Here is a 20,860-nt window from a genome sequence, read left to right as displayed (position 1 = left end):
GTACCTTGGCCAAACCGGACAGTCTCCACAAAAGAATAAATGGATACAAATCAGACGTCGAAAATTATAACATTCAAAAACCAGTCGGAGAACACTTCAACCTTCTGGCACTCAATTTCAGACCTAAAAGTCGCAATTCTCCAACAACAACAAAAAAAACCTCCAAAAACAGATTCCAACAAGAAACTGCAGAATTGGAATTTCCGAACTGGACACCATTAAATTAGGCTTGAATAAAGACTGAGTGGGTGAGTCATTACACAAACTAAAAACTATTTCCCCATGCTATTTTTTCCCCTACTGTTACTCGTACCTTCTTGTCAACAGTTTGAAATGGGCCATCCTGATTATCACTACAAAAGTTTTTTTTTCTCCTGCTGATAATAGCCCGCCTTAATTGATTACTCTCTTTAGAGTTGGTATGTCAACCCCCATTTTTTCCATGTTCTCTGTGTATATTTTCCTACTGTATTATCCACAGCATGCATCTGATGAAGTGAGTTTAGCCCATGAAAGCTTATGCCCAAATAAATTTGTTAGTCTCTCAGGTGCCACAAGTACGCCTTGTTCTTTTTGCCAATACAGACTAACACGGCTACCACTCTGAAACCTGAAAATACACAGTTCTCTTTCACTCCAATACTTTGACCCCACAAACCACAAATATCCATGACTCTCTTAAAAAGCAAAAAGTTTCTGTATGAAACAGACCATAACCAGCTATGTTAAGCATAAATTGTTTTGCTAAATAAGTGCATATTTAAATCTACGAAATTACAGTATCCTACCATTGATTATTCAAAGTTAGTAACGTGACAGAAGCTCTGTGCTTTTGGAATTACCAGCAGTCAGCCACGAAAACAGACCTGTGCTCCTAACTTCCCAAATGTAAGCATTCGTAGGACTTCATAATTCTCAAACTAAGGATTCTGTGGAAAGGTGAACAATAAAATCACTGGTGCCAGCTAACGAGCAGAATGGGTATTAGAGGATCAAAGACTGTTGCTGAATGGAGCAGCATGGGCATTACTGTTTTAAATACTGCTTGCATCCATTTTTTCCATCCCTCACTTCAAAAGATAAACAAATATGTTTGGTTTCCCCCTTTTGACACTTGGGTCTGAGTACACTGGTAGGTAAACACCTTTAGACAGCAACAGAAGTGATGGTGTCTAAGCCATCAACACAAAATAGGGAACAATAGGAATGTGAACCAATCCTCATTGCAGTAGAAGTCTATCTTCATACAACAGTTAGTAGTACCACACTTGAAGCATGGAGAGCTGATTACATAGTACTGCCTTTATTTTAGGACTTTTTTCCAAGGTGCTCTGCATCTAACTTGCAACAGAGGTTGCTATTACAAGCTTTTAACAGAATAGTACTGTGAAGTTCTCAAACTATATAAAGCAAATAAAGCTCTCATTATAATGCAGTATTTTGTCTTTGAAGAATGTTCATTAATGCATTGACATGACTCTGACTTTGCCTTCAAAATGTCACCACATACAGTATATTGCAAAATCCAAACTTACTGTGCTTGCACAGTCAATAGCTGATCTTAAGTTTTTCAAGCAATGTGTGTCGTCGTATGTATGAGCATGATCAAGAATATGGTGGTGGACACAAACTGGAAAGGGGGAGAAAAATGTTTACCTGAAGCAAATACTCTTACACACAACAATATTCTAAGTTACACCCTTATTTTCTTAACAAAACCTTGCTTTTATACAGTTACTACAAAAATGCTGATCTGACAGCCAGTGGCATGGTCAGCAACACTGAGTCTTACGTTATGCTAAACAAGCAGTATTTTATGAAGAAAAGCTAAGCAATCTTGTATCTGATATAGAAGCCCACCCAGTGACCTAGATTTTGAACCGTAAAGGACAAATTGCCTTTCTTGCACTACTCTTCAAATAGTTGCAGTAATGAAAATAAATTAGTGTTCTCAATAGATTTTACTTTTTAAATACATGGTCTTTTATATAACATTTATACTGCTAATTTTAAAGTTCAACTATATTTAAAGAAAGCCTCTTTAGTTTGTAATGTCTGCACATAAAATGGACAAAATATTAAAAAATTACTCAAAGCTATGCAAGTTGGCTTTGCAACCAGCAGAAAGTGATTATGTTTTGCAGTGAGCTGAACAGCACACTAACTGCTACTTTATTCTTACACATTGTTAAATCACCTGAGCTACCAGGGCTCATTTGAACACTGAAATGCTCGACCTCTAGCCTATTAGCCAAACATGAAAACACTTTTCATTCACAGTTATAACTTGAGGCACAAGCAGTGACAAAGGACTTTAAAACCAACTGACTAAGTACCCTACTTCCCAATGCAGAGAGTGTAACAAAAAACACATTTGAATTGTATTGTACCATTCTATTAATGTTTGTACAACACTTAGAAATCTGAAGCACTATGCAAGTGCCAAGTATTTATTTTCTTATTTCAAAAAATGACATTACATAGCAAACAGAGGAAAAAAAAGCAGTTACAGAAAGGTAGCTAACTGCTGTTCTTTGAAATGTGTTGCACATGTCCATTCCACTGTAGGTGTTTGAGTGCCTCATGCACAATTGTTGGAGATTTTTCCCTCAGCAGTACTGCTGGGACAGCATGGGCCCTCTCTGGTGACTCACGACACAGCACGCAGGTATAAAGTGGTCATACTACCCCAAACCACCTTAGTTTCTACTGGGAGGGGGAAGGAGGGCAGGCAATCTAATAGAATGGGGAGGTATAATTTCCCTTTACAAAAGCCACACTGGCTCTTCCCCAACAAATTGTGTTCATCTATGTGTCTGACAATTCTATTCTTTATTATAGTTTCAGCGAATTTGCTGGTACTGAAGTTAGGCTTACCAGCCTGTAATTGCCAGAATCACCTCTGGAGCCTTTTTAAAAAATTGGTGTCATTTTAGCTATCCGCCAATCATCTGGTACAGAAGGAGATTTAAATGATGTTTAAATAACCCAGCTGTTAGTTCCAGAATTTCATATGCAACTTCCTTCAGAACTCTTGGGTGAATACCATCTAGTCCTGGTGACCTACCGTTTAATTTATCAATTTGTTCAAAAACCTCCTCTATTGACACCTCAATCTGGGACAGTTCCTCAGATTTGTCACCTAAAAAGAATGGTTCAGGTGTGGGAATCTCACTCACATCCTCTGCAGTGAAGATGGATGCAAAGAACTCATTTAGCTTCTTCACAATCATCTTATCTTCCTCGAGTGCTCCTGTAGACCTCAATCATCCAATGACCCCCAATAATTATTTATAGCAGGCTTCCTTCTTCTGATGTACTTAAAAAAAATGTATTGTTAGTTTTTGAGTCTTCGTCTAGTTGCTCTTCATATTCTTTTTGGCCTGCCTGACTTGCCAGAGCTTATGCTTTCTATTTTCCTCAGCAGGATTTAACTTCCAATTTTTAAAGGACTGGACACATACAATCACTTGAAGAACTGATTTGCTGCTTTAATTTTGAAAAATGTGCCAATTTTTACAATATTCAACAAAATACACTTATATCAAAGTGGCAGTTTGTGTTTACATCTTTCTTCTTCTATTGTGATCAAAATAAGAAACAGGAAGAAGGAATCAGCTTCCCCTGTTAAATTTGTTACCTATAGAAGAGAGTACCAAAAATGAAAGGATGCTTCCGAGGTTATTTTTCAAATTTTTGTCATTTAAAATCTGATTTCTCTAGTTCAGTAAGCAGCTGCGAGCTTTCCACAGTTTAAGTATTTACTTATTATCAGGGTGGATAAAAATAAATGAGTTTAAAAAAATTAAATTTAAATTGGATTTTTTGGATAAAAAGCTCTTTGAGGAAAACACCCATGTAAAGATAGTTTTAATTAAGATACATTATAGCTCAAAGAGATCACATCATGATATAGGATTATAAATTCTAATTCTATAGTATGAGACAATATATTCATGTAACGTTAAAGAAAAGTTTTGTAAAAGAATTCCAATAATTAATGGATTAGGAACCCAATTTTATGGGGTTCCAGGGGCTTCTGTATAGATTATTTAGGTTAATCTTTCTATCTACTCAATGGGACCCAGTGCTCAGACTAGAAGATAACATCAGAGATGCTTAGTTTTGCAGTTCTCAAACTGTGGATTTGTCTCTCCAGAGATAACATGATTGTTAACAGAAAAAATGTTTTTAAATAAATAAAATATTTAGAGGTGAGAAACAGACCTCAACCCTATTGTCCCTCTGCAAATTTGTGTACACAGAGTCAATCCCTTACCTCTCTCTAAAAGTGCCAATTGTTAATCTGAGTCTTGATGGGTGGAGCAATGTCGACAATGATCCTGTTGTATGTGCTTGTGTGACAGCAGAAGAAGGGAATGTCTTCGTTACAGAAACAATTGATACATCAGGAAATGCACACACAGCAGAATACTTACAAGTAGCAGCACTAAAAGCTATAACAAACTGTGAAAAAATATTCAAATGTCTAGTCACAGCTTGGTCAGACAATGCTGCAAAGGTATTCAAGATGAGAAGAAATTATTTAGAAGAGAGTCCTAAACTAACAACATACAGTTGAAGTGCTCATTTGATGCACCTCCTAGCCAAAGACCTCAGTGCTCCAGAAATAAAGACTAATGTTGAAATTACAAAAGACTTCCACACCAACCACTTTGTAGCAGCTGCTCTGAAAAAAGTTGGAGGAATCAAGCTAACTCTCGCACAAGACGTGCGATGGAACTCAGTAGTGGACTGTTTTGAGCACTATATCAAGAACTGGCCTAATTTAATGACAGTTTGTGAACAAAATCATGAAAAAAAAATAGATGGCACTGTCACAACCAAAGTTCTCAACATTGTGCTTAAGAGAAATATTGAACACATGTAGCCTTGAACAAAAGGCAGGGAAATAGACGTTTTATTGCTGACGCCGTTAAAATTTGGAAGGAACCGAGTGAGATCTTAAAGAGAGAAATATGCAATGACATTGTAATGAGTTAAATTACAAGCATAAAAAAAATGGATCAAACTAACTCCAGCTCATTTTCTTGCAAATATTCTCAATACTCGGTACCAGGGTCAAACCTTAACTGCTGACGAAGAGGAGTTGGCTATGACATGGACATCCAGCAATCATCCCTCCATAATGCTAACTATAATAAACTTCAGCGCTAAGGGTGAGCCATTCAAGAAATATGTTTGCTGATGACATTTTAAAGGAAGTCACACCAGTGAACTGGTGGAAGTCACTTAAGCACTTGGATTCAGAGACTGTTGCAGTGATAATCTCACTTTTAACAGCAGTAGCTTCTTCTGTCAGTATAGAAAGAATTAATTCCAAATTGATAAATCCTTTGGGACCTGAAAAAGCAGGAAAGCTTGTTTTTCTTTTCCAGAAACATGAAGGTGAAGATGACTGAGTTAGTTGCAGAACCCAATATTTTAAGTTTCTCATGTTGACCTGGCTGACATAGTTGATTTAATTTTTTTGTTTTTTTAAATTTCATTTAACTATTTTAGTTAAAAATAATTTTAACAAACCTGATTTTAAAAAACTTGAATGTTTCACTACATTCAAAAGTTAATATGCTTGTTTTGTTATAATATTATATGTTTGCTGTTGGAGAAAAAAATCCAGAATACATAACATTGTTGTTTTAGTTAAATAAAATTAAAAATTTAAAATGTCTGGTGATGTTCTCTTCCTAATACAACATGGCAAGAAAATCCTCCCAATATTAACGATTAACCTGTTGAACTGGAGATAGTTCACCTCCCAATGAGTTCATAAATATCTGCTTCAATTACCTTTGGTAAATGAAATAATCAAACAATCATTCATTTTCTGATATAGCTGTAAAACTAATCTGAAAAGTTTTCAAAATAAATCACTTTAAAAATATATGGTGTGTACCTTCTAAAAATGAAACCTACATCTATCTCTGTATTGTGAAGAATATGTATTAAGGTTGTAACAACCAACAAGAAGGCACTTTTATGTAGAAAACATGATTAAAATAGAGTCTTCTTGACTAGTGATTTAAATCATGATTTAAATCAAATCCATCCTGCTTATTATACTTAACAAAAAGGAGAAGACAGACTTACAAAAAGCGTATCCCATGTCCACAGTATTACTATACGCTTATATTGCGTAAGTGCCCAGAGACTTGGGAATCTTTCACTGGGTGCTGTACACCAGAAACACACATGCACACATACAACCACACCACGACGGACGCTTTAAAATTATACTAGAAGGATCAGAAGCATTAGGCTTCCATATTTATTTTATTATATTAACCACTGAAAGGCTATCAAGAACAACAGGTTTATGGACTCTTTCCCACATGTAGGTACAAAATAAAGTATCCTTTAAGTTCGATAACCTAGTAGGTTATCAAGTTTCCCATGAGCGTCTTTCCATTCTAGATAAAATAATTTTGGCCCCAATCTTGCCAGCTGATCTGTATGGACAGACTTCTGTATGCTTGCAGAGCTATGTTAACATCAGTTGGGCTCTAAGGGATGCAAGGGCCCACCTAAACAGATCAATCTGAAGGTTTTCACCTTTTCTAAACTAAAAAAATCATTTCTAGCAGAGCATCATCATCACGTCAACTGTTTGGTACTAAGAACGTAAAAAAACCTAAATCAGTAGTCAAGAGTAAGACTATTTGCATTTATAATATGCCTTGTTTTCAAAGCCCTTTATCAGTTGTGGCCCCAATCTTGAAAAGGTTTATATACCCAAGTCCCACCAACATCCATGGAACTACTCAAGTGCATAAAGTCAAGCATGTGTAAATCTTTGCAGAACTGGGGCCTAATGATCAATCTTAATACCCTCATGAGATGAGCAGGTCTACCATCAACAAAAACATCAGCATTAACCACAACCAACAGTACGCCCTCTAATAAAAACGTTCACAGGTCACATTTTTAAAATAAAGAACATGGTGGCCCAACCACCTGATAAGTTTATCACTTATTTCACAATTTTGCTCATACTGCAATGAACCAAAATGGGAAAAGGCAGAGTAACCTTCAATATGTGAATGCCATAGGACGCTTCATTCCTTGTTAAAAGAAACAACAAATAAATAAACAATCTAAGAACTTGATCTTGCCAAGTGATCCAGGGGGACTGTATAGGAATAGGGTCTGCCTATGCACATAACTTTGTTGGACTGGGACCTAAATTAGGAGCTACAATTAAATGCAGAAAAGCTGTATTTAAATAAGTGTCATGATTGTAAAAAAGAAAAGGAGTACTTGGGGCACCTTAGAGACTAAAAAATTTATTTGAGCATAAGCTTTCGTGAGCTACAGCTCACTTCATCGGATGCATTTGGTGGAAAATACAGTGGGGAGATTTATATACACACACAGAGAACATGAAACAGTGGATTTTATCATACACACTGTAAGGAGAGTGATCACTTAAGATGAGCCATCACCAGCAGCGGGGGGGGAGGGGGGGAGAGGAGGAAAACATTTCATGGTGACAAGCAAAGTAGGCTATTTCCAGCAGTTAACAAGAACATTTGAGGAACAGTGGGGGGGTGGGGTGGGGGAGAGAAATTACATGGGGAAATAGTTTTACTTTGTGTAATGACTCATCCATTCCCAGTCTCTATTCAAGCCTAAATTAATTGTATCCAGTTTGCAAATTAATTCCAATTCAGCAGTCTCTCATTGGAGTCTGTTTTTGAAGTTTTTTTCTTGAAGGATAGCCACCCTCAGGTCTGTAATCGAGTGACCGGAGAGACTGAAGTGTTCTCCGACTGGTTTTTGAATGTTATAATTCTTGACGTCTGATTTGTGTCCATTCATTCTTTTACGTAGAGACTGTCCAGTTTGGCCAATGTACATGGCAGAGGGGCTTTGTTGCAAGGATAGGTTCCTGGGTTAGTGGTTCTGTTGTGTGGTTGCTAGTGAGTATTTGCTTCAGATTGGGGGGGCTGTCTGTAAGCAAGGACTGGCCTGTCTCCCAAGATCTGTGTGAGTGATAGGTCGTCCTTCAGGATAGGTTGTAGATCTTTGATGATGCGTTGGAGAGGTTTTAGTTGGGGGCTGAAGGTGATGGCTAGTGGCGTTCTGTTATTTTCTTTGTTGGGCCTGTCCTGTAGTAGGTGACTTCTGGGTACTCTTCTGGCTCTGTCAATCTGTTTCTTCACTTCAGCAAGTGGGTATTGTAGTTGTAGGAATGCATGATAGAGATCTTGTAGGCGTTTGTCTCCGTCTGAGGGGTTGGAGCAAATGCGGTTATATCGTAGAGCTTGGCTGTAGACAATGGATCGTGTGGTATGATCTGGATGAAAGCTAGAGGCATATAGGTAGGAATAGCGGTCAGTAGGTTTCCGATATAGGGTGGTGTTTATGTGACCATCGCGTATTAGCACCGTAGTGTCCAGGAAGTGGATCTCTTGTGTGGACTGGTCCAGGCTGAGGTTGATGGTGGGATGGAAATTGTTGAAATCATGGTGGAATTCCTCAAGGGCTTCTTTTCCATGGGTCCAGATGATGAAGATGTCATCAACGTAGCGCAAGTAGAATAGGGGCATTAGGGGACGAGAGCTGAGGAAGCGTTGTTCTAAGTCAGCCATAAAAATGTTGGCACACTGTGGGGCCATGCGGGTCCCCATCGCAGTGCCGCTGATTTGAAGGTATACATTGTCCCCAAATGTGAAATAGTTATGGGTGAGGACAAAGTCACAAAGTTCAGCCACCAGCTTAGCCATGACATTATCGGGGATACTGTTCCTGACGGCTTGTCACCATGAAAAGTTTTCCTCTTTCCCCCCCCTGCTGCTGGTGATGGCTCATTTTAAGTGACCACTCTCCTTACAGTGTGTATGATAAAACCCACTGTTTCATGGTCTCTGTGTGTGTATATAAATCTCGCCACTGTATTTTCCACCAAATGCATCCGATGAAGTGAGCTGTAGCTCACGAAAGCTTATGCTCAAATAAATTTGTTACTCACTAAGGTGCCACAAGTACTCCTTTTCTTTTTGCGAATACAGACTAACACTGCTGCTACTCTGAAACCTGTCATGATTGTGACACAGAAGGACTTGCTGCTCTTAAGTCAAACCTCACAAAATGACCTAACAATTTATATTAAGGATCATCAGTATTAACTGACTCCTCACTTCCACTGGTTTGTGTCAAATCCCCAGAAAAATAAAAACGATTAGCATTGCCATTTATGGATACTGATAAATATATTTAGTTCCCAGAGAGAATATGAAGATTCCAAGCTAATTAAACACGGAGAACAGTTTATTTATTTTTTAAAACTGCCTATTCTATACTGAGCAAAATGAAGCAATTCCTTTGGAGTTGTTCCCTGTTAGTAGGAAGATATATATTGACTACCATAACTACTTGACTATCCAAAGTGCAGATTTTTAGGACTCATTTATAACTGTACTTATTCCTGTAAATGTTACTTTGGTGCTTCGCTGGGGCTAATTATTTTGTTATGCATCATGGTTATCCAGTGCAGAAGGTGCCATCTTTCAGAGAAATAGAACAGAGACCCTAACTACTTATGGCTAAGGCTAAGATTGTGTCAGGGATATTTTTAGTAAAAGTCATGGACAGGTCACAGGCAATAAAGAAAAATTCATGGAAGCCCTGTGTGGCCAGTTGGGAACTCCAGGGCCCTCACCACCCATGGGAGCTTGGACCCCCCGGTCCCCTCCACCCAGGCTGGGAGTTGCTGGGGTTCCCCTGCCACCACTGGTGGCTGCAGGGAGCTGTCGGGTATCCCTATCCCCGCAGCTCCCAGCCACCACAGAAGGCAGCGGGACCCTGCAACTCCTAGCTGCTGAAGATTGAAGTCATGGAGGTCTTTGAAAGTCATGGATGCCGTGACTTCCATGACCTCCGTGACAAAATTGTAGCCTTATTTATGGCCAAAGATCACATGACACTTTTTGCAAGAACAGATGTGATTAGACTCAACATGTGGAAAAAATTCTAGCTATAGTATTCACATTTAAGTCTATTTAATTCTCCTCTGAAGTTCAAGTATTCTTCACTTCCTACCCCCAAAATGTTGGGTCATGGAAAATGTGTGCTACCCCAGATTGTGTGGCATTATCGTAGTGGATGAAAGTCCAAGGACCCTGATGCTCCACTAGCTAATCAAAGAACTGGCTTACAGCATCCCTTGACTTCAGTGGGGCTCCATGCAAGTGCATGGCGTTCAATCGTGCAGTTCTTAGTGCAGGGTCATGGCCTATATACGTAAAAGAATTTCAGGATCAGATTAAGATTTATGAATTTCACATAGTACTGTCAATAATAATTATGAATTGAGAAAGAACTGCACATGAAAGAACTCTGATATGAACGTCGGCATGTAAACAAAAAGACACTGGTCTGTATCAAATAAGAAAGTTTGTCACACCCAAAGGCAAAGGATCCTTTGAAAGGCTGGAAAAAAAGTAAATTGAACTGAGTGCATATAAAGGAAAGAACTTGGTTGACGCCCAGGCAAATGTAATATTCATCCATTCATTCTGCCAGGACCTAAAGGGACAGGTCTAAGGGATTATATATGCTTATGAGGACAAATAAAAGATCTACCTGTAACTTATGGACAAACAGGATCAGCAGTGTTTACATCTGGTTTTTGAACAGGTTTTAAGAAGTTGTCTGAAAGTCAGAAGACCATTCACTGTATATTCACATTCACAATATATTCAGGCTCTACATAAGAAAATAGAAGTTTACGTTTTTCAGTTTAATATCCTATGCTTTTTAAAAGATAACACACACAGAATTCCATTATGTAGAACTACAGTGAGCCATAACAACAAGGAGTCCTTGTGGCACCTTAGAGACTAACAAATTTATCTGGGCATAAGCTTTCGTGGGCTAAAACCCACTTCATCAGATGCATGGAGTGGAACATACAGTAGGGAGGGATAAATACACAGCATATGAAAAGATAGCACTGCCCCCCCCCACTTAGTAAGGCAACTCCTACGGAGCCAATTCAATTAAGGTGGAAGTGGGCTATTCTCAACAGTTGACAAGAAGGGGTGAAAATCACTTTTGTAGTGCTAATGAGGCCAGTGTAAACAAGGTGGCCCATTTCAAACAGTTAACAAGAAGGTATGAATATCAGCAGGGGGAAACTTAGTTTTTGTTGTGTTTTGTTTTGAAGTGTTCTCCGACTGGTTTTGGAATGTTGTAATTCCTGATGTCAGATTTGTGTCCATTTATTCTTTTGCGTAGAGACTGGCTGATCTGGCCAATGTATATGGCAGAGGGGCATTGCTGCCACATGATGGCTTATATCACATTGGTAGAGGTGCAGGTGAATGAGCCCCTGACGGTGTGGCTCATGTGGCTAGGTCCTATCATAGTGCCCTTGAATAGATATGTGGACACAGTTGGCACCAGGGTTGGCACAGTGAGCCATGTGGGGATTATCAAAAGGGTTGGGACCTTTCGATTCAGAGCACAGACCTCTAGTACTTGAGCCAATGGAGTAATGGGTACCAGCAACAGGCTGTTATCCTCCATGTGGACCAGCCTCTGCAGGGTAATGAGACTTTGCCAGGGTGCTTCACAGCTATTTGGTAAACCACAGAAGAAATTTTGAGACTCTGGAATCTTGGGTTGAATTCCAGGTTCTGGAAGGGAGTGTTCTCTAGTTACATAACCATGAATCCTCTTACCCCGGCCCCACCTTCTGCTTCTATTCTCCGTTTTCACTCTGGCACCTACCTCCAGATCATATCCCCAGTTCCTGTCCCCTTCCCGCCTCCATTTCTCCTCTGCTCCTATTCCCCCCTTCCCTCTCCTGGGTCCTGCCTCTGTCCTGGGTCCACTCTCTCTCATCTTTTGTTCCCCCCTCCAGCTCTGTATGCTCTTCTCCCTGCTTTGCTCTTGCCCCCAGTACTCCCCTTCCTACCTCCTTTCCAGGTTCTTCTCCTTGAGTCCATCTGCTTCCTCCTCTACATTTCTGGGAACTGGGGGGGGGGGGGGGGCGGGAAGTTGTATTAATGAGAGCACAGGAGGCTCCTTATTCTCAGTTCTTGTGCTTGGCAGTACAGCAAGCTCTGGCTACTGTAAGAAGCAAGGCTAGGAAAAGCTCTGCTCAGCGCTTGCCACCCTGGGGTGGAGCATGGCTGACACACTGTGGGGTAGCGCATATGCCATCCAGCAGCACGAAGGAGCTCTGTGGGGATGGAGTACACTCAGTGCAGATGGAATCGTCCTAGAATTTAGTTGACAGCTTTAAATAAATCTGAGTATGAGTGAAGTGCTATTTTTCTGCAGTTTATCGGCAAGTGTCATGCAGAAAACCCTAAGAAAGTGACTTAACATAACTATTTGTAAAACCATAAAACAGGGAGATGGAACACATTAATGCTCCCTCTCCCCATTGCCTTTTCTTCCATTTGTTTACAAAGCTGGGGGGGGGGAAGCCACTTTTAAAACATGATTTCAAGAGTTAGTAGATTAAGATGCGTGTATATTACTTCAAAGGAAATCCAAATCCTCCATTTAATTACCAAACCACAACAGCACAGGCAGCATTAATGCAAGCTTCTCCACAGTGCCTTTTTATTCAAACATGACCTTCAAGTGGAAGTACCAAACTTTCTCCTAAGTATGTGAAATGGAACCCCATTGCTATCAACTACCATAAAATTTTGAGCAAAAACTAGAACACCACATTGTCACAATAATTATTCATGCTCATGCGAACAGTGACATCCTTATGTTACCAAAGTTATACTTTATTTTCTTTAGAAATAATTTGATATAAAGAAGTCTGGTAACAGAATAAAATCAAGTTAGGTCAGCTCTCCTCGTAGACCATAAGAGTCCTACTAATCAGAGCATCTTAACTGTCAAACATTAGCATAAGTTTGACTGCATGTATGTAGAATGTAGACCAGTTTACTAAAGATTTTGCCACTTCTGGAAAATTTTGATACATACCACAGGAAAGATTTTTCCTCCTTACCTTGGTTAATATAAAAAAGTTGCACAAAATAATTTAAAATAAAATGAACATGACAAGTCACCAAAACCTAGCAACATGTAAAGTTAAGACTGCCATGGCAACCTTCCCCTTGTACACAAAGCAACATAAGTTGCTAATAAGTTGTGCAACTAGTGTGCAATTTCCCAGAGAGAAATTAAAAAAAAAAATTTAAAAACTTTTTTTTAACAAGTTTGCGTCAAGACTTCACTGTTACACCAATGAACAAACTGGCTGCAATTAGCATGCAATGAAGTTCTGATCTTGAAACCCAATCTTGTGTGTCTATAGCATCTCCTGGACCTTATTCACAATAGAGCAATTATCCATGTTGATCTGCATGCAAAGGCAGCAACAAAAAGTGCAATAGACTGACAAACCTCAACACCATTTTAGAGTGTATCCTAAAATAGGCACAGTCCAAAACACAGGTTTTATATAAAAATATTGTGCCATTTTTAATAAATATACAATGTATAGCCATACAGGGTAAACAGAGAAATAACTGTTTGGGTTTTTTGTTAAATTTTGTAATTAGTTTTCCAAGCGTCGTGTTCCCAGGGTCATAGTATTGAGCAACATGAACTGTAATATTACGTCACCAAGTCTATAGCATCGCTCCGCTGCAGAGAGGGGAAGCCCCAGATGTTAAACGGCGACTCGCCCCCCAGCGACCAGTGACCCCATCGCTCCCAGAGGTGGGGCTCACACCGAGACTGAGGGGCCAAGCGCCGAGCTGCTGGTGGAGAGCGCGGCTTGTACATTAAATTAATAAATACAGAGAAACCTCCCCCCAGCACAGAGCACGTCTGAGCAGCAGGCAGCGACCATACACCGGGCAGGAGATGGAGGCGAGAGACCAGCCCCCAAGGCATGGGGTCACTGATTCGGGAAAAGGGTCCGGTCCGATCCGATCCTCCCCTCCCTAGCCCCGCCCCAGAGCAAAGCCCCCTCCTCAGCCCGTTCCTCCCTCCCCGGAGCGGAGCGGAGCGGAGCGCCCCATGCAGCCCCGGGCCTTACCTCCCCGCGGGACCGTGCGCGCTACCCGGCGTTGTAGGGGAGTCCGCTCCCGGGCGGCCGGCTGCCCCATCGCACGGGCGGAAGTGGCGCCTGCAAAGACCAGGCAGCCCCGCCCCCGTCCCGAGCGGAAGGGGCGGGACCTGGCGAGAGGGGCGGTGCTGGGGCGCCCCCGGGTTGCTGGGAGAGGCAGGGCGCCGCTATGGTTTCCGCCCTATCAGCAGCGCCGGGGGCGGGGCCGTGCTGGCCGTTAGCCCTGCCTGGACGGGGCCGTGCCGGGAAGCGCGCAGCAAGCGGAGGGGGCGGGCCCGGGGGAGGGGAGGGGAATCTGGCTCGTTGCCCCCCCCCATCGCTCATTACCCCGCCGAGGCTGGTGGGCAGGCCCCCCTCAGATAGCCATGGCAGCCTGAGGTCAGGGACCCTCCATGAGCCAGCCCACAGGGCACCCCCCTCACTGGCACTTACCCCCTGGGGCAAGGCAAACCCAGGGCACAGTCATGCCCCATCCCTAAGGACCCCACCACACTCTGTGCTAGCAAGGCCTAGCCTAAGGCCAACCCGTGTCCCTGGGCTCTGCCAAGCAATGCCACACAATGGCCCCTGGGGACAGGATTCTTCTTCACTGCCTGGCCTAAAAAACCACCCAGGCACGTCCCTCTGGACCCCGGAGCACTGCCACCTTCTCCCCCACAGGTGGCTGCCTCGGGTGAGGCAAACGGCCTAGCAGTTTGGTATGAAAGGAGCTTTCTGGAGGGACATATTTATTACTACTTGAAGCGACATCAGCCTTCATAAGAAACTGCTGCCTTATGCTATGGCACCGAAGCTAGGGTGCCAGACGGGAGTTAAAGTAACCCCCATTCGTTAAACTTACCCTAGTGGTCTAGCTAAACAAAACAGCCTTGAAGTTAGAGTCCAGTAATTCAAGAAGGCTGGGGTTCACTACTCATTGTAGAAGTGGAGCTTCCAAGTAACCCAACTTCTTCACAACCCCTTTGATCTGCAAAAGGGCCTGCAAACTCCAGAGATGCAGTAGCAGTATCTTTTCTCAAAAAGAAAAGGAGTACTTGTGACACCTTAGAGACTAACAAATTTATTTGAGCATAAGCTTTCGTGAGCTACAGCTCACTTCATCGGATGCATCCACGCATCCGATGAAGTGAGCTATAGCTCACGAAAACTTATGCTCAAATAAATTTGTTAGTCTCTATGGTGCCACAAGTACTCCTTTTTGCGAATACAGACTAACACGGCTGCTATTCTGAAAAAAGTATCTTTTCTGCAGGTTGTATGAGGAGAAAAAGCTCTTACAAGTCTTGAGCTAATACAATGGAAGGGCTAGGTGAGAAGTGTTGGTTAGTTTCTCCCTTTCATGAAGTGGAGGAACATCAGCAAAGCAGCCCTGTACAGAAAGTGTATATAAGTAGGGATAAGGGAGTAAAGGAAAAAGCCCTTAAGGAAAACATGAAGGGTTTTCATATTCTTTTGCTGCTCAGATTTTAGGTTATAAATAAGATATGTTAAAATAGGTTTTAGCATTTAATTTTAACAAATACAGACACTCCAGCTTACTTTTGACAAATCAGTTTTGATAATCCAGTTTGATATTTTTGGCTCATATACACATCATCTAAAATTAAAAAAAAAAACACGTTGAGAATGAAAGTGCAGAAGATTTCTACAAGCATTGAGTAGAATTTTCCTCAGTCCCACAACCCTGCACCTGAATAATCCTATTAAACTCTGTAATACGTGCATAGAAAGGGAGAATTCTTTTCCCATTGAAAACAAAAAGAAATATCAATAAACTGGTCAGTAAATGCAACACCCCTCCCCCAAGGACATGCTTTCTGGATAAATTTGCTGAAAAGACCTGCTGTCTCATCTAACACTAATGTCCATCATCATATCATGGAACTATTACAAAATATTTCTTTATCTTTGAAGTGTGCCATTTTAGTTTCATTACTCTTCGTGGTACATTCTTGGCAGGTAGCCAAGAGCTCTCAGTCAGATGTCTATTTGAAATGGTTCAAAGAGCAGGGGTGTACAGCTTAGGTAACCTGTGAGACCCTATTGAAGTACCAGAACTTTAGGAGCCTCCAAAGTTATAAATAATCTGAGAAAGGAGACAACAAGACAGAATTACAAAAGGGGACCAATTTTTTGAAGCAGAAGATGTGCAAGAAAGAAATTACTTTTGCCCATCAGTCTTCTTGTTAATATACAGTGCCTTTGTAACATCATAATGTGCTCTGAGGAACTTGCGCAGCTTACCTTTATTGGTTATATAGCCACCACCAAGCTTAATACATTCTAGCTTCAGCAGTAATAAACTTTGGTTCTAATGTAAATCCATTGAAGTTAATGGAATGCCACCAGCAGACAAATTAGCCTGTATCCTTGCAGCCTTTGTTTTCTGAGACCTCTCATTTATAACAGTGAACCTGATTCTGCAATCCTTACATGTTTACAAATCCCAGTGAAATCAAAGGGAGTTTGGTATTCTGATCCATGTATTGTTCCATGCATAACTTATAACACTGGGTAAGTGTGATGCTCTGTACCTCAGGGGAACACCCTGCACCCCCATTTTCATCCTTATAATATGATTGTGTGGTATACAATGCAAAGTTTGTCACATCAGGTGTCTTCGGAAGGCTCATGATGCACTGAAAATTGTTGTTATAGTAATGTTATAGGTTGTAATTTCATGTATATAGTTATGAGGCTGAAAATGTGTCCTTATGGCTTAAAACAAGCCCAGGCAAAAACTCTCCAGGAGCAGAGGCTCAGGCAAAACTCTCCAAGAGCAGAGGGGTAGTTCACACCTCATCAGGGCATGTATGGGACAAACCCAGCCCAGCCTCACAGGAACAAAGGACATTGGCCTAGGCAGCAACAAAGGATCTGTTGGACTCTCTAGTGAGTGACCCCCCTTCCCTTGGTCAGTTTGGGACTACGAGGAGGTAATGCTCATCTGACTCTGAAAGGGGGGGCAAAGCCAAGAGGGAAGAAAGGATACGATAAAAGGGAAAGACATTTGCCACGCTCTCTCTCTCTTTCACCTCCATCTACAGACACCACCACCAAGCGACTGAAGCACTGATCAAAGGGGAGAGCCTGGCTGAAGAGCAACCACCCAGCCTGTGGTGAGAAGCATCTAAGTTTGTAAGGGCACTGAAAGTGGTAAGATCAGCTTAGAATGCGTCTTGCTTTTATTTCATTTGACCAAATCTGACTTCTTGTGCTTTGACCTATAATCACTTAAAATCTATCTTTTGTAGTTAATAAATGTATTTGCTTATTCTACCTGAAGTAGTGTGTGTGGTTTGAAGCATGTCAGAGACTCCCGTTGGGATAACAAGCCTGGTACATATCAATTTCTTTGTTAAATTGACAAACCCATATAAGCTTGCAGCATCCAGCGGGCATAACTGGACACTGCAAGACAGCGGTTCCTAAGGTTGTGTCTGGGACCTGAGATATTGGTTAGTGTCAATCCAAGCAGCAGCTGGCCAAAAGTGCTCACTCATGTAGCTGGGAGCAGCTTACATGCTAGCGGCTGTGTGTGAACAGCCCAGGAGTGGGGGTTCTCACAGCAGAGCAGGGTAGGGCTAGCTCCCAGAGTCGAGGATGGAGTCACCTATCAGATCACCAGTCCAAATAATACCAGGGGAACATCAGAATAAGACACCAATTTATTGGGCCTAGAGACTTCCATAGCTATTGAACCCACTTAAACCAGGTCTGAATTAGACCAAGTCTGCATTTGGCCCACTGTTTCTTGTGGCCTTAAAAAAAAAAAAGTTGTTGCACTGTATGACTAAAGTACAATTTTTACCTTTTTTCCCCTCTCAGCCGATTGATTGTAATAATAATGTTTCCCCGTATGTGGTAAACCCTGGGACCTTAATTTGCCACAGTCTTCCCCAAACAGTTGAGCAGGTGGTGGCCTACAGGCAAGCCAGCAAAGCCATATATTGTCTTGTAGAAAACTCTTAAGCTAAGCGTGCCTCAAAAACTTTTCTGGAGCAACTAGCTCTAGAGCTGAGAGGTTATTTTAGCCTCCAAGTCTGTTCAGACCAGTGACTTCCCCTGAGAATGCTAACAAAGGTGCCTATTAATTCTAAATGTGATGGTCTTTTTTATGACATGGACACTGGAGGAAGACCATCAAACTCACAATCCAAAACTGGCCTATATGCAAACCCAGCAACCTGGAACTGAAAGGCTCCATATCCAAGGCCTCTGACTTCAAACCCCTTTCATCACTCTCCTGGTGTGCGTGGACACTGGCAAGCATCAATCCTTGGCCTCTCTGGTAACACTGCCAACCCATTAAAGAGGCCCATTAGTTCCAGTTGTAACAGTGATTTTTTTGGAAACAGTACTAATTGTTAGTACTAACTGTACTAACTGAAACTACTAATTCACATAAGGCCACTGAACAGCCTTCAGCTACTAATTTCAGTCATCTCGACCACCTTTCAGTTAGTGACATAGGTACCAAAAAATTCCATCACCCACAGCCAATCCCTTGAGCCTTCCGGTTCCCTACAGATTTTAAGTACTTTCTGACTATTTTCCAGTTGAAGTTGATATTTCTTGTGGTTTCCAGGGGTACTTAGGACTTAATTCTATTCACTCTTCTCTCCCCGCACTTTTGTATGTTAGCAAGGGATTGTTCATACATACGTTCCCGGTACTATGTAGTATTGTCTAACACTGTATGTTTTCATGCCTATTTTTTTTTAACAGCTTCTTGGCAAAAGCTTGTAAGGATGATCCTGTGAAAGACTTTGCCATTTTCACTAATTTGAATATATTAGGTTTCCACAGGACCCAAAGGGTATAGTATAATCAATGAAGGAAAACTATTTTTTGCAGGACTCACTTTGTTACTGCATTAGTTTTGTGCTCATAGTATTGTACCGGAAACAGTGCTTAAATCATAGGAAAAACATAGGGGGCTCCTGAATATCAAGTGGCTTGCTTTAATGTAAACAGTAGTGAGAAGCAAGGGGGCCAAAAGACAGAAGTGAGATAGTCCCTAAATGCAGCAAGAGGGCCCACCTCCCAAACTTCCATATAATTTAAGAACATACCTGTGAGGATGGGGCTGAAGATTCTGTGATGAAATTTAGAGAACAGTGTATTAGAGGAAGAGCAAATAAGCCCCAATAAGAAGCAAACAACAAAACACCTAAGCCATGCATGTGCCTCCTAGATTCTGGTTCAGCTGTGCACTGTTCTGGTCCAGTTCCTAGCATAATAAGTTAGAGTAGGCTGTAGGTGATTCCAAATTCTGTTTGCAGCCAGTGACCCTGTATCCCAGTAGGCATATTCAGCATCTGGGGCAGTCAAACCCCACATGCTCCTATCCTTAGGCAAGCTTATTAATCAAACAGAAGATTAAAAGTCTCAAAAAAATACAAAACACTAAGGCATAGATCCTTTTCCACTTTCTACCAGCGATGAAGGGAAGAGAATACATACTATGGAGAATATCCAAAGACCCTCCCAGGTCTTTTCCTGTCCCTGGGTCTTTCTCTACTATGGGCAAACTGTCTCTAGTTATAGCTGGCATCTCTTGCAACCTGCAGTCACAAGCCTCCTGTCGTGTGCTCCCTGAACTTAGTCCTCTTAATTTAAAGAGTCAAATCTTGGAACAGATGCAGCGATGCGTGCATGTGGCCCAGGACCAGCACCTGATTACAGGCCCCAAGGTGCTGTTACAGCAGCTCTGGATTTTCAGGGGGCAGAACTGTGGCCATGCACTTTATACCAGCATAGGGATAGGGGTAACAGAGAAGCATCTATGCTGGCCCTGCAGCTGGTTATGCTGGCTTTAGGGCTGTTCTGCACTGCTGGCCTGGCACAAACCACTGGGGAGAACCTAGGCCAAAGAGTTTTATTGTGAATTTTCACTGGTAATGGTGGTGTTATTCTCCCTTGTTTCATTGTTTAACAGCTATTTTCATGAACTGCCAAATTACTGTATAGAAAAGTGATAAATAGCACAATTCGATACTTTTTTTCCTAAATGTAACTATAATTTAGTCATTAAATTTCAAAATTAGAGACAGCCTCTGCCTGCTTAAATTTGGTGTATTTTTAAAAGATTGAGCTAAACATTTCGTGCTTTATTTAACAGCAGTTTCCAACAAACCTCATTCAGTCACTTCATGTTATGTCACTTCATGCCACATGAAGTGACTTGATGGATATAACTGAGTTTGACATGTTGTGGCAATGTAGGTGTGTCAGCCTAAGAATTTAAACCAAATGCTATACTACAGCTGTTTAAAACAATTACTAGTTTTAATTATGGGGTAGAGTTTTACATTAAAAACAAAATCACTGATATGCAGTGTTATATTAAGCCAATGTTAGGGTTCAGGGTTTTAAATTAGGAAATTCAGAGATAAGGTTCTCATAGCAATCTTAACTCTCCTTGCTTATATTTTACAATAGGGTCACAATATACATGCAGTGATACAAAATGTGACATGTAAATTTAAAGGGTATTTTTAATACTTTCATAAAATAAGTAATACTATTAAAAGTCAGAACAATCATTTGAAATGTGTATGTCTCAAAAAACAAACAAACAAACAGAATAAGAACATATACAACAATAAAGGCCCCAGGTGGATAAAGAACAAATTAAAGATTCTCCTAGCTTGTGAAGATTCTGTTCCCAGCAAAGAAACTAAACCCGGTAACTATGCATCCAAAACTAGCAGGGCTAACTAACTGTAGATGAATCTGCTTGGCGCCCCTTTTTTTTTTTTTGGCTTGTAGCCCTATATGAAAACT

General features: G+C 41.2%; 1 protein-coding gene across 4 annotated transcripts in view; it reads right to left on the bottom strand.

The window, feature by feature from the left end:
• Positions 1-14,192, bottom strand: part of SAMD8 (sterile alpha motif domain containing 8) — a 33,912-nt gene extending 19,720 nt beyond the window's left edge. The window contains exon 1 of one of the 4 annotated variants that reach the window (XM_038410384.2): positions 14,042-14,192. Coding sequence is in view for 3 of the 4 variants with exons in the window: in XM_038410383.2 (XP_038266311.1) it covers positions 14,042-14,111 (70 nt within the window). In the remaining variant the exon portion in view is untranslated. Of the gene's footprint in view, positions 1-788; positions 897-3,179; positions 3,312-14,041 lie in introns of those variants that run through there. The other 3 variants (XM_038410383.2, XM_043519636.1, XM_043519637.1) reach the window with 3 other exon arrangements.
• Between the last annotated feature and the right edge of the window lie 6,668 nt (positions 14,193-20,860).

Source organism: Dermochelys coriacea, chromosome 7 (assembly GCF_009764565.3).
Source record: "Dermochelys coriacea isolate rDerCor1 chromosome 7, rDerCor1.pri.v4, whole genome shotgun sequence".
NCBI lineage: Eukaryota > Metazoa > Chordata > Testudines > Dermochelyidae > Dermochelys > Dermochelys coriacea.
This window is presented reverse-complemented; position numbering and strand designations above follow the sequence as displayed.